Raw genomic sequence first — 16189 nt, 5'->3', positions numbered from 1 at the left:
ATACACACACACACACAGCCTGTGTCCCCCCATACACACACCCCCACACTGGTGTGTCTCACCGCCATATCGACAGGCACAGTCTGCCCCCCCCCCACACACACACACACGCTGGTGTGTCTCACCGCCATATCGACAGGCACAGTCTGCCCCCCCCGTACACACACAAACACACACACACTGCCTGTGTCCCCCCTGTACACACACACCCACACTGGTGTGTCTCACCGCCATATCGACAGGCACAGTCTGCCCCCCCCATACACACACAGCCTGTGTCCCCCCATACACACACACCCACGCTGGTGTGTCTCACCGCCATATCGACAGGCACAGTCTGTGCCCCCCCCCACTGCCTGTCCCCCCCCCCGCACACCCACCCACACTGGTGTGTCTCACCGCCATATCGACAGGCACAGTCTGCCCCCCCCATACACACACACACAGCCTGTGTCCCCCCATACACACACACCCACACTGGTGTGTCTCACCGCCATATCGACAGGCACAGTCTGCCCCCCCCATACACACACACACACAGCCTGTGTCCCCCCATACACACACACCCACGCTGGTGTGTCTCACCGCCATATCGACAGGCACAGTCTGCCCCCCCCATACACACACACACACACACACACACTGCCTGTGTCCCCTCCATACACAAACACAAACTGGTGTGTCTCACCGCCATATCGACAGGCACAGTCTGCCCCCCCATACACACACACACACACACACACAGCCTGTGTCCCCCCATACACACACACCCACGCTGGTGTGTCTCACCGCCATATCGACAGGCACAGTCTGCCCCCCCCATACACACACACACAGCCTGTGTCCCCCCATACACACACACCCACACTGGTGTGTCTCACCGCCATATCGACAGGCACAGTCTGCCCCCCCCCACACACACACACAGCCTGTGTCCCCCCTGTACACACACACCCACGCTGGTGTGTCTCACCGCCATATCGACAGGCACAGTCTGCCCCCCCATACACACACACACACAGCCTGTGTCCCCCCATACACACACACCCACACTGGTGTGTCTCACCGCCATATCGACAGGCACAGTCTGTCCCCCCCATATACACACACACACACACACACACACACTGCCTGTGTCCCCTCCATACACAAACACAAACTGTTGTGTCTCACCGCCATATCCACAGGCACAGTCTGTCCCCTCCCCCCACACACACATGCAGTATCTGTGTCCCACCCCGCATGTGCACACACTTGCCTGCCGTGAAATAAGTGTTTCTAACACTAACACAGAGCTCTGGCACGATCAGCCCCAACTATGGGGGTTCCTGCCCCCGGAAAGGGGAGCTGGTGCGGGGGGTCTTTCCTAACCTCGCTGTTTAGACACTGCCCATCAGGTCACTGAAAAGTCCCAGCCCCTTTAGATACAAATAGTTTCCCCAGGCTCTGGGAGTGACTGGCCCTTTTGTGGGGTAGCATAGTGTTAGGGTTGAACAGGAATTAATCTGGAGTCCTTCTCTTTAGCTAATAAAGAAACCCAGCCTTTATTTCCTCCAGGCTCCTGTGCTGCTCCAATCACCATAGTATTAATAAAATGTTATTTGCATTACCAGCAGAACTTTTCTTACAAATACCTTAGGAAATAATAGGTGGTATGGTGATTTGAACCCATGAGTCTCAAAGGGTTTTAGATTATTTTGGTTTAGCTCTAAATTGGTTAGGAACAATAAAATGAAGTAAGCCGCTCTTAAACCAAAATAAGAGGGGTTTGCACCAGTTCAACAAGTTATGCAAGCTTGTGTGCAGGTGAGGCCTACATTTCATAAGGCTCCTCTGAGGCAGGTAAGTAGTAGTGTGCCCATTTTACAGATGAGTAAATTTCCTCTGAGGGGTTAAAAGCTCATAAAGCTCCTAATAAATGTTTGGTGCCATATTAATAATAAGTCAGTGGTGAATGCAGGAATAGAGTGTCATTCCAGACTCCCAGCCACTGGAGAACATACAGGGCCGGCTCTAGGCACCAGCAAACCAAGCATGTACTTGAGGCTGCACAATTCCAGGGGTGACAGGATCCCAAGACTATGTCCCATAGAGGGGCACATACAACTCCTAATGCTGCTGCAGCTAAGGAGAGTCTTCAGCTTAAGTGGTAGTGGCCTATGTGTTTTGCAGCCACAGGTCTACCTTACTTGATTATGGTGATACGGGATCATTACAGAACTTGAGATCATTGAAAACTTACTGGTTTCTGATGCTGAATGTTTTACCTACCTGTATTACTGAATCACCACACAGAGTGACCATCTGAAAGCCTAAAAGATTAAGGTGGTGACTTGGATGTGGTTTTAATTTCCATTTCCTGCTCTGCTAAAGCGAACGGACATCCTGTCCTATAAAACGCATGGTGGGAATTTACTTCCAGTTCTGTCACATACAGCCCTTGGGAAGTCACTTCACTCTTTTGGGCCTAAATTTCCCTTTCTGTAAAAGGGAAATAACACTGACCTTTCTCACAGGGGGCTTGTTGAGGTTTGGAAAATGCTTTGGGATCCTCTGATGGAAGGTGCTATGCAAGAGCATGATTTTATTGTGTTTATAGTATATGGCTCAGGAGGTTGTTACAGTTCTGTTTCTTTTGGGCAACTGCAGGTTTCTTACCTCTAAGGCTTTTCCAGCCATGCATCTTGCTACTCACATAACTTTCCTGTATTCCTGGCAAAAGACTCAGGTGTATTCACATTCCTGAGTTGTGTTTTGGTTCAAACACCTGAACATACCACCCTGGGAGCCCAAACTGTACAATAAAGGAAGATGACTCTTTGAGGGACTGACTCTATGGAGAGGAGTCCATAACTGGTACATGGGAGGAGAATGAACCCTCCAAATGGATTTTCCCCACATGCAGTGGCATGTATTACTTCGAGCACAGAGGGCAGAGTACTACAGGACCAGCAAGTGAAGAAGGCTGCTGGAGCTATGAGGAAGGAGGCTGGTGACAGCAGGGTACTTGCACTTGAGGACCATCCAGACATAGAATCCTTTTTAAATGACACCTTAAGGTTTCCCCCTGATGAAATCAAACCCAATATGAAGATTAAATCTGTCACCCCAAAGCCTCCCAGGAAACCCAGGCTGGCGCGAGCATCATCTCTTGATGAGAAAAGCTGGAGGAGGAGGAGAGTGTTTAGAACGAGTCAGGAAAATCTGATTGATCCCAGTGAGACAAGCTCCTCCAGTGGCTCTCTCCAGGAGTCGTCCCTGAGTCCTCTCACCAAGAGCAGAGTGGTACTCAATGGTGATCAGGGTTCTTTGCACAACTTGCAGGATGCCTCGGAACCGAGCCCTTATGGGAAGAACAAAGGTAGTATTTCTGATTTCGAGAAACAGGTCTCTGAGGTTCCCGGTGTCTCTGTCGAGCTTATGCAGAGGAAAGAATCTTTAGGCAGCAAACCCCGGCTGTGCAAAATAACACCCCCTCGACCGCTGCCCCCCTTGGAACTCAGCGTGGCCTCTCACGTGCTGAGGACAGCTAATAGGATCGACTCCGATTATATGGATTACCAACATTATTCTCAGAGCAGGTTTGAAAGGTTGAGCAGCAGCCTGAGTGACACGGGTCTTCACAACAGCGGGATGGTCTGCGATAGCTGTTCCACAGACTCCATGAAGTCTACGTTCAGCCTGCTCACCCCTCTTCGTGCCAAGGATGTTCGAAACAGGTATATTCTCCATGTTTTCATAGCAGAGCGAATACAGTTATTGTATACTTATCTGTTTTGGGTTTTCTTGCACCTTCCTCTGAAGCAGCTGTTGGAGACAGGATACAGGGTGAGGGAGACCATTGGTCAGATCCTGCATTCCCTGACATTAAGTTGCAATCATTAATTGCAGAGTTTAAGGCTCCACAGACTAAACCAGAAGAGAAGTATTAATTCAGCCTGCTCTCCTTTCATGAATGTCCCTGCCGAACCCCAACCATTCCTAGCAGTCAATTCCCTGCAGGACTCATGGGAGCAGTTGGGGAAATCCAGCTGTTTCAAATTGCACATACTGTTTTATTTATGGCTCCAGAAACCTTTTTATTTAGAAAAATCTTATTTGACAGAGTGAATTGAAGTGAGAATAAGATTATCTAAATTTGACTCCTTAGTCCCCTGCACCCTAATGCAGGAACTATTGTAATTTTTTTATTGTATGAGGTGAACTAGTTCATATTATATTGGGAGCTAGTTCTTGGTGGGGCTCGGTCATCAAACCAGTCACACTATTTGTTCCCATGTATGAGTTTAATACTGGAAGAAGAAACGATCTGTACAGCCACGTGCCAGGTACAGCACACGTAACATCATTGCAAGCTTCCCCAACACTGATGCACCAGAAGCGTCCCTGCCCTGACTGAAAGAGACTAGGAACACGAGGCTAGTTCAGTGTTCATGGTTCATTCAGTCCTTGAACGCTCCACTGAGATTTACATGAAATGTGACATTCGGGGGTACTTTTTGTGGGAACTGAACTCTGCCTACCAAATTCATTTTCTACAAGCGAGTGTTGGCAGATGGTAGGAACTTCTGTTCATACCAACCTGTATTGTGTTTGAATTGGTGACCTAGAGAGGTGCAGCTACGTACCGTTTCCAAGTGCCTGAGTTGTCAGTTGACCCTTCTCCCAAATTCATTTTATTTAGAACATTTCAGCCAGAGATCATTCTCCTTTTCCTCTGCCAAATAACTAATAAACTAGCTTATAACATCCCATCTGTTGACCGTGTTGGTATACTTATATGGCAGCCAGTGTTGTGATAGCGGAGCATTATCAGAGCTATACAGAACTAGATGAGGGTTTTCTCCTCTGAGTGGGAATACAATTTTAACTGGAGCCTGACTTGATACTTCTGTTAGATATTCAGCAAAATGTGGGTGGGCTGTAATACATTATTTCTGGTTATAGTGTTCTTTCCTGGAGTTCTGTCCAGTTCCTCTTCCTAAGATGACTGGACTTGTGTTCCTCCAGAGCTTCCTGACACCAACCTGAGCATTGATCAGAGGCTGAGTGAGGATCGCTTGAGAGAATTGCAAGCAACTTTGGCAGTGCTCAGAGAGAGCTCTCTAAATTGGATGTTGTAACTGAAAAGAGTGTTAATACAACTTGGCTGTTTAAAAACGTCCCTTCCCGTTTAGTGTATAGTCAGGAAGCTTGCATGCTGTAAAACAGGATCCTGAATGTTCTGTTTCTCCATAAGAAGACCTCTGAGAACTCCAAGCTACTCTGCTTTGTTTTGTGTGCTTCAGAGTCTCATGGTTATGGCCTGGTGCTCCCTCAGGCGATGATGATCTCATCAGATCTGCCAAGCTAAAGCAGGCTTGGATCAGTTCAGTACTTAACTTCAGTGGATATGAAACCCCGCAAGGAGCACCCCTGGTGCTGCAGGAAGTAGTATTAGTGATTCAGTACATTGCATTATTCCTGCTGAGCCGTTACTGACCGGGGCCCATGTGTTATAGTAGAACTGTGCTGCTAGAATTGTCCTCTCTTGACTAAGATATCAAACAAACCTGACCACTTGTGGGTGTTAAAAAACCCTGTGGCACTTTTCACAAGAGAGTGTATGGACCCTGGTGTTCTGGCCAGATTCCTCTTTTGTCATGTCTTCTTTCCCTGGAAGCAACTCAGTATTTAATGCTGCATTTCCGAAGGCTGTGAATATTAGCTCAATTTTTAAAGGAACTTTTAATAGACAAAGTACTATAAAATGTTAAATATTGTTAAGATTTGGGTCTATTCTTGAGTGATGCAAACTAGGATTCCAGCAACCAGAACATTTGCTTATTTGCCTTTTTAACAATATGGAGTTTTAAAAATCATTTCCCTTTCCCTGTTTCACAGAAGCTATTTGGAAGGTAGCCTTCTAGCTAGTGGTGCATTGCTGGGAGCAGAAGAGCTGAGCAGATATTTCCCTGATCGGAACATTGGAATATTTGTGGCCACCTGGAACATGCAAGGCCGGAAGGTGGGTACATGAATCTCCTGAATTTGGCTCTTGGCACTGCATGTTTCCCCCTGTGTTTGTTAAACGGACTCGCGCCACTGCTTCTTGCGAAATTGTCACTTTCAATATATTTATGATGTTGATCCTCATCTGCCTGAGTAGCTTAGTCTCTGTGGCTGCTCAGCCTTCCTCCTGTGTCCTTGGATCCTCTCGCACTTGCTCAGTTGAGTAGACGTGACCATTGTAATGGTGAAATTCTGTAACCTGTAGTATTTGATAAACAGAGAGCAGGAAGCGGGGAGCTGCTGCTTTTTTATTAGTATTGTGAGTGCTCCCTAGGGCCTCAGTTAGGATTGGGGCCCTATTAATCTGTGTGATGCACAATTGCTTGTGGAGAGAATGCCTTTGAAGGGGAACATAATCATAATTACATCTCTGCACAGCAGAGAAACCTGAGATTGCTGCAGCCAAGTGACTTAGGGAAAGTACCAGATAGAGACTGAGGAAAACTAGGTGAGTTCAATGGGGGATGCAGGTGCTTGGCACCTCTTGGGATCAGGACCTTAAAGAGGTCTGTATATTAGTCTCTAAGCTCTTCTTAAATAAATATCTGAGAGAAGTTAAAAATACACACTGGGCCATGGCATTCATCGTGTGGCCTTGACCAAAACGCTTCACCCGCTCTGTGTCTCAATTTCCACATCTACAGCCTGGGTACAATGGTGATTTGCAATGGGGCAGGGAGGTTATTAGACCTTGATTAATGTTAAGCATCTCAAAATGCTATGTAAGTGCAAAATATTAGCAGTGGTCGTAAATGATTTATTAACTCATTAAGCTTGAAGCTTTTCTGGATTTTCCTTCGCCTCCTTTTCCAAATGCTAGCATAACAGATACTGTGCATCTCTTCCTTTTTTTGCAGGAACTTCCAGAGAATCTGGATGACTTCTTGTTCCCATCGGATCCTGACTATGCCCAGGACATGTATGTTATTGGCATTCAAGAAGGCTGTCCAGACAGGTAGCAGAAACAGCGTAATGAAGAGCCACTCTTGTCACTTGCTAATCACTGCTGGGTTTTTTCCTTTTTAAATTAGTTTTCAATACATCAAAAACCAGAATAGACTTGCCCTTGTGCTTTATTTATATTTCATAAATCTGTGAATTCATCAATATAAGGAGAAAACGAGTTCTAGAGGGTGCCTTTATTTAACCTCATAGTAGCCCTAACTGCCTATCATCACCCACAATTTGGGCTTGGTACTCCTCTCACTGAAGGCAAAAGCAAAACTCTCTCTTGATTTCAGTGGGAACCTTCAGTTCTGCTGCTGACTTGTGTGACCTTAAGCAGGTTAGTTCCCCAGGGTACTGCGAGGCGTCAGGCTGGATGAAAGGTGCTGTGGATGTGCATTCATTCTTAGCATCCTTCCAAGAGTTTCAGAATGCCTTCTGGCCGTTCCTGTGATCTACTGATATGTAAAACTGTGCATGCAGCAGCTTTACTCTGACAACCGGCAAGGTGCTTACTGTGTTTGCCTACAGGTTTTATAGTCCTCAATTTAAAAAGCTGTTTGTCTTCAGATCAGAGCCCTTGTTTTGGCAGAGGAGGTTTGCTGTGAAAACCCTTATATGGTAGCAGTTGCTGTACCCTCACACTGATGGTTCTCCCCACTGCCTGCTCATTCCATTGTCTTCCTCATCACCATCACCTTCATCTTCCTCCTAATCACCAGTGGGCATCATTCTGGTGCCTCCCAAGGGCTACATATCTCTCTCCTACTGCCCACAGGCTGACAACTCTTCCCCTCACATTGTCCTGTAGTTGTGATGTAGCTATGGTGCTTTTGTTGTCTCCCATAGAAGAGAGTGGGAGATCCGTCTGCAGGAGACGCTGGGGCCCCATTACGTCATGCTGTACTCAGCAGCACACGGAGTTCTCTACATGTCAGTGTTCATAAGAAGAGACCTCATCTGGTTCTGCTCAGGTACATTGTTAATTAAGCGCTGGAGATTACAGCTAGGGAAAAATTGCGCTGTCACTGTGTAGGACAGGGAGGCTTGTAATGGTGGGTGGAAACCTCAGAGAGTGGCATCAGTTAAAGGTATAAATTCCCCTTACCTCCTGAAAGTGTTTGTGATGCCCAAACTCTGATCAGTAGCCTGCCGTGCCAAATCGGACCAGGCCTTTTGAGAGCTCCGTTAGAGTTGTGAACACTAAGGACCTCTTTTGAGCAGGGTAACCTATGTATTTATTATGAACCACAAGCCGGAGGGGATGGCTTTCCGGACTAAGCCTCTGGACTCCCTTTGGTTCGAGGCTTATCTGCCACCAGAGTGGGTGCATCCTTTCATCCTTCTGAAGACTAGATTCCCAGATAGACAAGGTGAGTGACATTCGTTTTGCTGCGTCTCTCTCGCAGATGGCACCTTGACAGCAGAGGTCTTGTCTGTGCCATATGGACCTTCACAAACCTGTGGCACTTGCTAGGTGTTTTCCCTATGTCCTGAGCCAGAATATTCCCCCACTCCACGGTTGTGTGGTGGTGTGTGTTCCTGTTAACTGCCTGGCTGGGCCCCTGCCGGAGGGCGGGTGTATTGCAATGGTGCTGGGCATGTACAGTTTGTAAAGTGAGCTGGGATCCTCGGAGCCCTATCAGACAATGCAGCAGTCTGATTAAATGACTGCCCCCTCCTCCCTTCCTGTCCTCTTTCCTCCGCACAGTGCAGTTTCAGTGGGCTTTCTGTAGCAGCAGCAGCAGCAGCAACTTCTCTTTCCCTTTTCCCTACAGAGGTGGAATACGCCACTGTGACCACTCGCATTGTGTCTCAGATCAAAACCAAGGGAGCCCTGGGAATCTGCTTCACGTTCTTTGGGACTTCCTTCCTCTTCATCACTTCCCATTTCACATGTGAGTCAGTTACTTACTTAACACAAACGTCCTGCTTGAGGGGAAAAATTGCTTCACCTGGCTTACAAGATACTTGTGCCCATTTGCTGTATTACTTACTGCTCTGAGGCTGACTCTGACATGGAGCGTCTGTGTTTTGCTCTTCACAGTGGTAAAGTGTATGAATTCCTTATTTTAATCTACTCTTTGCCCTAGCACACCCCACCATTTAAGCTGTGAGCAAACCCAGTGGGGAATGAACTCCTTGTTGGCATGTCTGAACTACTGCTTCTGCCTTCACTGCGTTTCTGAGATCTGAGCCTTTCCCTCTAACCACACAGCTAAACCCTCCTCTTCTGGCTTTATTACTGTAAGCTTCTCTGTGGTCTTCCAACATTCCCTCCCCCTCCATACAGAGAACAGCTGCTAAAATCCTCTCCTGCTCTCATTCCATCCCCCCTGCTTTGAATCCCTCCACTGACTCCTTTCTTCTCCGGCGCACCAAATTCAGGCTCCTTGTTTTTGAGGCTGCTGCTCCTCATCTGTCTCCCCTTGTCTCTCATCATTTTGTCCCATTTCTCTCTCCTCTGCTTTGCCAGTGATGCCAGGCTTATCACCATTTGTCCAGCTTTCCCACACCTGTTTCCTTCCACACTCTCCCCTACATAAAGATGGAGGCTGGTCTACAAAGTGACTCCCCTCCCCTCATTTAAATCTCTTCTGAAGATCACTCCTACCGACTAGGTCACCTCCATGAACATTACCTTAATGGATCCTGAGAGTTAACTGCTCCTTCATGCAGAGGGGTCGTGATGTGTAAAGACACTGAATTTGAAGCTGAGGATTGCAGGATTGGGAAGTATGAGGGAAGGGAACTCACAAACCAAACATCTATTGACACACCAAATGCTCTGTATGTTGTGTCCCTTTTCCCCATCCCTCACCTCTTGCTGCCTTTTTAGTGTATACTCTCTTCAGGGTAGGGACCTTCTCATCCTACATGTTTAGAAAGTGCCCAGCACATTTTGGACTCTGCCACAATCATTCTACATAATAATGATCCATGGCGATTGAATTCAAATTCTGCACAAAATCTCCATCTTTCCACATACATTTGCAATGTTTATGCATCTCTCTTTCAGCGGGGGATGGTAAAGTGTGTGAGAGGATACTGGACTACAACAAAACCATCCAAGCACTTGCACTTCCCAAGAACGTCCCAGATACAAATCCCTATCGATCCAGCCCTTGTGAGTAACTTGATGTGAACAGAATCCATGTCTCTGGGCGTGTGTATGCGTGCGCATGCACAGCTAGTGGAAGGGTTTGTGGGTTAACTTGCTGCTCCATCCCAAAGCAGAAATGGGGCTGATGGCCTGTCTCACTTGGCTTTGCAGCCGATGTCACAACTCGGTTCGACGAGGTGTTCTGGTTTGGAGACTTCAATTTCCGACTAAACAAGGATCGTGAGAGCGTGGATTCAATCCTGAACCAGCATCTAGAAAAAGATATGTCCAAGCTACTGCAGTATGACCAGCTCATTAAAGAAATGAATGATGGTAAGGGACTTGCTGCCTTTCCCTCTACTCCTAGGCCCCACTTACTGGAGATTTCCAAGCACGTGAACGTCTGCAGTCTGCCACTGTGAAATAACTGAGGGTGTTGGCTCTGGAAAGAGAAAGCCAATAGCTCTCAAATCTAATGACGCTTCAAAGTAGGGGAGTAGGAATGTGAATTCTTGGGTTCTGCCTGACATGCCACATGCTCCTGCCAAGGTTGTCAATTATTATGAATCATGTCTATTATGGGGGAGCCTATGGGTCAGCCAAGACTGGGCCCCATTGTGGCCAGTTGCTGCACAAAGACAAGGTAGAAGATGGTCCTTGTCCCGAAGAGTTTACAGTCTGAGCAGACAAGAGAAACGCAGGGCAGAACACACAAATGAACAATGTCATGAGGCAAATGTCATGTTAATTCCACCACCTGGGTCCTAGTGCCCCTGGAGTTGGGAGGAGTCTCCCCTGCACTTAGGTGGGGTGTGGTTTGCCTCTGTTTACTGCTCTGTAAACTGGAGATAATTTCCACCTGTCTCACAGGGGTGCTTAGAGCTGATTGATTTATTTGCAAAGCATGTAGAGGGTTTCAATGGAAGGTACCATAAACATGCCAAGTTTAGTTCTCCAGTCTTTTAAATGTTCCCTTACTATAGATTCACCCTGAATTTGACCAGACTTTAGCTAACCCCGTTTATGCTGTCTGGGTCCGGTTGTGTAGCCCTGTATGTTACTGGTTTAGTTTCTAGCTGTGATTGCCGAGCTGCTGTTAAAATGTGTGTTGTATATGCCCAGATGCTGTTATGCTCGGTTATGAGGGTTCTTCATGCTGCCTCTCCTTCCCCTGCAGGGGCTATTTTCAAAGGGTTCCAGGAGGCTGCCATTCATTTCCATCCTTCCTATAAGTTTGATATAGGGCAGGATAGCTACGACACCACTTCCAAGCAGAGGACACCTTCATACACGGTACAGGATTACTTATAAAACATGCTTCTGGGGAGGGAATGGACTAACAATCCTTTGTCACTGTAACGGGTTCCCTGTTCATGGCTGGGGCGCCTCCTCCTGAATGCATCTGGGAAATAGCTCTGTGTGGTCTGACGCCCTTCCTACTGCTCATGTGGCTCCTCTCATGCTTCCTCTTTATGGCTTGGCCCTCCCTTCTGGGGTATCAGGCTCACTGGACTGGTGGACCGGCTATCATTCCCAGCAGTCCTCCAATTCAAGACTATGCCACTTCTCCAGTGGAGGATGGGGGAACCTGGGCCCACACACTAATCTGGGTTCTAGCTCAGAGACCCTCGAATCAGCAGCCACGGAATGCACCATCCAAAACCTTGCTGCTGTTTCCTTGGGCCATTTCCTGCTTCACTGCCCTTCTGGGTAAACCCTGCCTTCATGGTCAAGGCTTCTACTCTCCCCCGGGTCTCTTCTTTTCCCTCTGTAAGCCCATAGAGTGACTGCAGGCTTCCTGGCCTTATACCAGCCCAGCCTGCTCCTGCCCAGCTGGGCTTCAGCCTCTCTGTGCTTGCTTGTCAAGCCTAGCTCTCCTTCAGGTGGGCCTACTTCACCCCTCTGAGCCACATTAACACTTTCCAGGCTAGTGTGGGGTGAACATCCCATCACAGCTGGATAGCAGTTCTGCTCCTCTCTAAGGGAGGAAATCCACCTATCTTGGGGGACTAATGGGATGCCCTTCCCATCGCCGTGCGTCCACCTGATCAAACAGCCATGCTGGGAACTTCCACGTCATCCTGAGCAGAGTGGCGCATAGGGGGTGGGGTAGGGGAAGGGTCACTAGATGCTCAAATACATGGATCTAGGAGCCCCCATCCCCTGCCAGATAGGAGGTGAGATGTGGCAAGGACAGCTATCCCTCTTTGAGTCCAAGGGTCAGCCATGGAGGGCATGGAAGCTCATCGAGAGGGAATTCTCACCCAGACGTAGAGCTGGATGCAAAGCAGATCCTTGGGTTTGCAGTGCCAGATATGCATCCTTCAGTGTGCATATCCATCCCAGGGTGCTAGGACAGGGGAGAATGAGTCCTACACAGGGTTCTGAGTTCCTTTGATTGCAAGGCACTTCTGAAAGTGCAGGGTTTTAAATTAACCTGTGTCTTTAGCGAACAAGTGTTTCTCTCCAGGGCCGATAAGCAAAGGGGAGTGACCATCTGTTTTCCTCCTTCTTTCTCGGCCTTCCAGGATCGAGTGATCTACAGGAGCCGTTACAAGGATGACATCCATGCAGTGAAGTACTCCTCCTGTTCTGTGGTCAAAACATCAGACCACAGGCCAGTGTACGGGCTGTTCCGGGTGAAAGTGAGGCCCGGCAGAGACAAGTCAGTGACCTTTTTGTGCATCTACACATGTGATCAGGCTGCAGTGATTTCCTAGGACATGTTTCCAGTCAGGAATTTGTGGCTTATGTTGTCACAAGAGCTCCTGAGATGGAATGAATCCCCTGTAACTCACTGCAGTGTATTTGCCCTCTGTGTAACGTTTGGACCCAGCGCTGAAAACAATAAAAAGCATTTAACCCAGCCTGGCCATAGCAGAATCCCTCCTGCCAACCCCCTTGGTCCTTCTGAGGGATAACTTGAATCCAGTGCATTTACCACATAGGCATGCTCACCTGAGAGACAGCTCTCATTGCCCTTTATAGAGGAAATAGGGGGGCTGCCCTTTTCCCCCTCCCCAGAAGTGGTTGCGTTTCAGTAGAGCTCTATGTATACAGCTTGTTAAGCACCTTGGGATCCTTTAGGATTCATAACCCTTGAGAAATGTAAATATAAATCAGTCTCTAACATTTTAACAGCTTGTAAACATTAGTTGGTTTGAAGCCATGAAACTGGCGAGTTGCATGCCCAGGTAATTAAAAATGTAAAAAAATCTATAAATTAGAAAACAGTGCTGACTGGGTGTTTGGGAAGTAGTGCAGTTAAAATGGCTGTTTGCTCGGTTTCAGATGTGGGTGGGTTTGTGCCTGGCCACCCCCTGAGCTCAATAGGTGCTCTGTTCTGTTGTGGGTGAAATGTGACCAAGTCAACGTGATAAATAGAGATGTTGCTGATTCCATGAAGGCAGACAGGTTTGGTGCATTGCTCCAGTTCTGCTCCCTGGCTACAGGACGGGAGGTACCTTCTGGGCTCAGGAGGAAGAGGAAAGCTTTCCGACTCTGCATAAGTAAACTCCATCTTAGCCTGAGCGGAAGAGCTGGGACGAGCTGTGGAGCCTTACACATTTCAGAGTGACTTTTCTTGAAAGTTAGATAATGAGACTAGCAGGACCAGTTCATAGTTAAAAGAAACAATAAAGGTTTGGTTAGTTGTTTGACTGACAGTCATATGCTTAAGGGCCCAGGGCTGATAGCAGCTTCCTCATGTATATCTCCCATTAATACTGGAAGTTTCATGCTTAGATTGAGGGTGTTTCCCTTTTACTACTCAATCTAGCCTCTCCAAACAAGCAACGGCAGAGAAACACTTAGTTTCACTTAATGTTAGAGCAACAGCCAGGTGCTTAGTGCGAGAGAAAATGGAAAAGTTCATTCTTGCTCCTGTCGGGTCCTACACTAATCATGGAGCTCGAAGCCAATATAAGTTGTGCGCACTGCACAAATCTAACAGCTTTTCTTTATATTGTAGCATCCCGCTCGCTGCAGGGCAGTTTGACAGAGAACTTTATTTAATCGGAATAAAGAGACGAATTACAAGGGAACTTCAGAAGCGGCAGGAGATAAAGGACCAAAAATCCAGCAGAGTCTGTACTGTTTCCTGACCTTGAAGCCCAGCAACAAGCTTGTAAATGGTGCCCTAAAGGAGGATTTCAGACCCAGGCAAAGATGACTTGATTCCATGTCTGCAGAGGTACAGCTCAAGAGGAAGGGGTCTTGGTTTGGGCACCAGCATGACAGTTGATGTGGCCTGTACCAAATGTCTTAAACTTCAGCTCTCAAGTTTCATTTGCATGAGCTAATCCAAGGAACTTGAGTGCTTTTGCTGAAGAGGAAGGGAGTAAATATTCAGAACAGATGCCCCTGCTTATTCAATCAGGTCATTTTTAGGAAAACTTCCTTTGCAAGCAGCAGGATGCAGTTAAGTGGCGATGTTGGCCATACCCAAGACAAGATGCCCCATTGGGTGCATTTGTATTATGAGTGGTTACTCAAGGACATTTTTCAAAAAGGAGACAATTGTGGTTCCATCTCTTCTAGGTTCAGTCTGTTCTGGATACTTGCTTTGTAAGTATCCATCTCAGGAGGGCATTGATGTCAGCTGTTTATTTCTTTACATGTAGCCAAATGTACAGTATTCTGTAAAATACCTAAGGGAACCAATGAGAGAACCTGAGCAGTCTCTCTCCCAGCTTGATGCTTGCTCATAATAGTTTTGCTGTTGTGGGCCACTGCAGCAAGATCGGTATGGATGTACAGTAATCAAGGTGCATTTGCTATGGCCTTTTAATTAGTATTTATTTTTACTACTTCTGTTGTTGCTAAGGGTACATATTAATTTCTCAAACCAGCACATGTCCTTGGATAAAGTCAGACTTTCTGAACCAATGTTCCTATCGTAATTTATGGATCCTCTGCAGTAGAGATCCAGTTTCTACTTCAGTGAGAAATTGGCCACAAGCTTGCAGCAGCAAGAGACACTGCAGCTGAAATCAGTGGCGGTAATGTGTAAAAATCTAGAAAAAAGTGATTTACTGTAGAACTAAAGACAGCACTAAAGAAAGCTACTTTGGGGTGGGAGAAAAATCTGTTTTGACCTTTGGGAGATATTCAGAGCAAGAACCAGGAATCAGAACTCAGTTCTGTTCTTTCTCTGATTCTCTGTTTGGAGAAGTTCTGTCTCCCCTGTGGTTGTTTCCCAGTCAGCAAAATGTGGAGAATCTCTCTCTCTCTCTAATGGGGCTTTTTCTGGAGAGAAAGTATTACACTGGTGAAAGATATGTATGTTTGACAGTTAATACTATAAAACGTCTCATGGGCATACCTTGCTTGAATCATTAGCTAAAGTTAGTTAACACTTTTAAAACCACATTACTACTGAAAATTCAAAGCAAATGGTTTGGAGGAAGCGCCATTGTAATTAGGTATTTGGCAATCACCTACTTCCACAAAAAACCTTTGGATGAAAAGATGTATTTTAGAACACGAACAATATTGTGAGCATTCTCAACTCTGAGAAGAAAACCTAGGAGAAGTGCTACTGTTCATTGGTAATAAATTAATCATCTTTTCATGTTTTAAACAAAAATCCTGCTCAGTAAATCATGTATCAATCCCTCCTTGAGCAAAACTTGCATTGTGGTATCTAAGGGTAGAATTGTTATGTGTAGGAGAGACAATAAGAATTGGCTGCTTTATGGAAGGAATATAAGGCTCAATCCTGCAAGGTGCTGAGCACACCAGCCTTGATCCAGCAAGACTGAAGTCTGTGAGACTACTCACATGCTTAAAGTTGAGCATCTGCTTAAGTGCTTTGCTCGACTGACCTGAGCACCTTATGGGACTGAGTCCTTAATGTGTCTCCCCATCCCCTTTAAAAAAGGAATCAGATTTTGGTTTAAGTGATATTTTCATACCGTAAACATATAAAGAAAAGTCCAACTTTATCTGTGTTTTCAGCATTTTCATGTTAGAGCACCTGTTAGTGTATTTTGTCCCAATTTCTTTTTACAAATAAAATGAGGAGCAGATTTTACTCAAATGGCATGGTTTCTAAATTAAGCTGGTTACTGAGACTTAGATTTCGTGTGA

General features: G+C 46.6%; 1 protein-coding gene across 2 annotated transcripts; it reads left to right on the top strand.

Annotated features, from left to right (window-relative positions):
• The first annotated feature begins 2777 nt into the window (after window positions 1–2777).
• Window positions 2778–16133, top strand: INPP5E (inositol polyphosphate-5-phosphatase E). 2 transcript variants are annotated; one of them, XM_050926753.1, is made up of 10 exons: window positions 2778–3719; window positions 5884–6007; window positions 6909–6970; window positions 7846–7970; window positions 8775–8894; window positions 10016–10123; window positions 10271–10432; window positions 11277–11392; window positions 12628–12764; window positions 14070–16133. In XM_050926753.1, exons 1-10 carry the CDS (start codon window positions 2872–2874, stop codon window positions 14200–14202), a joined length of 1935 nt encoding a protein of 644 aa, XP_050782710.1. In that variant the 5' UTR covers window positions 2778–2871; the 3' UTR covers window positions 14203–16133. The 2 variants fall into 2 exon arrangements, with proteins under 2 accessions (XP_050782710.1, XP_050782709.1); XM_050926752.1 differs by having other exon boundaries at window positions 6909–7006.
• Window positions 16134–16189: the final 56 nt, after the last annotated feature.

The sequence above is a fragment of the Gopherus flavomarginatus genome, chromosome 17 (genome assembly GCF_025201925.1).
Source record: "Gopherus flavomarginatus isolate rGopFla2 chromosome 17, rGopFla2.mat.asm, whole genome shotgun sequence".
Classification (NCBI taxonomy): domain Eukaryota; kingdom Metazoa; phylum Chordata; order Testudines; family Testudinidae; genus Gopherus; species Gopherus flavomarginatus.
The sequence above is the reverse complement of the archived record's forward strand: the minus strand, read 5'-3'. Positions and strand labels throughout refer to the sequence as shown.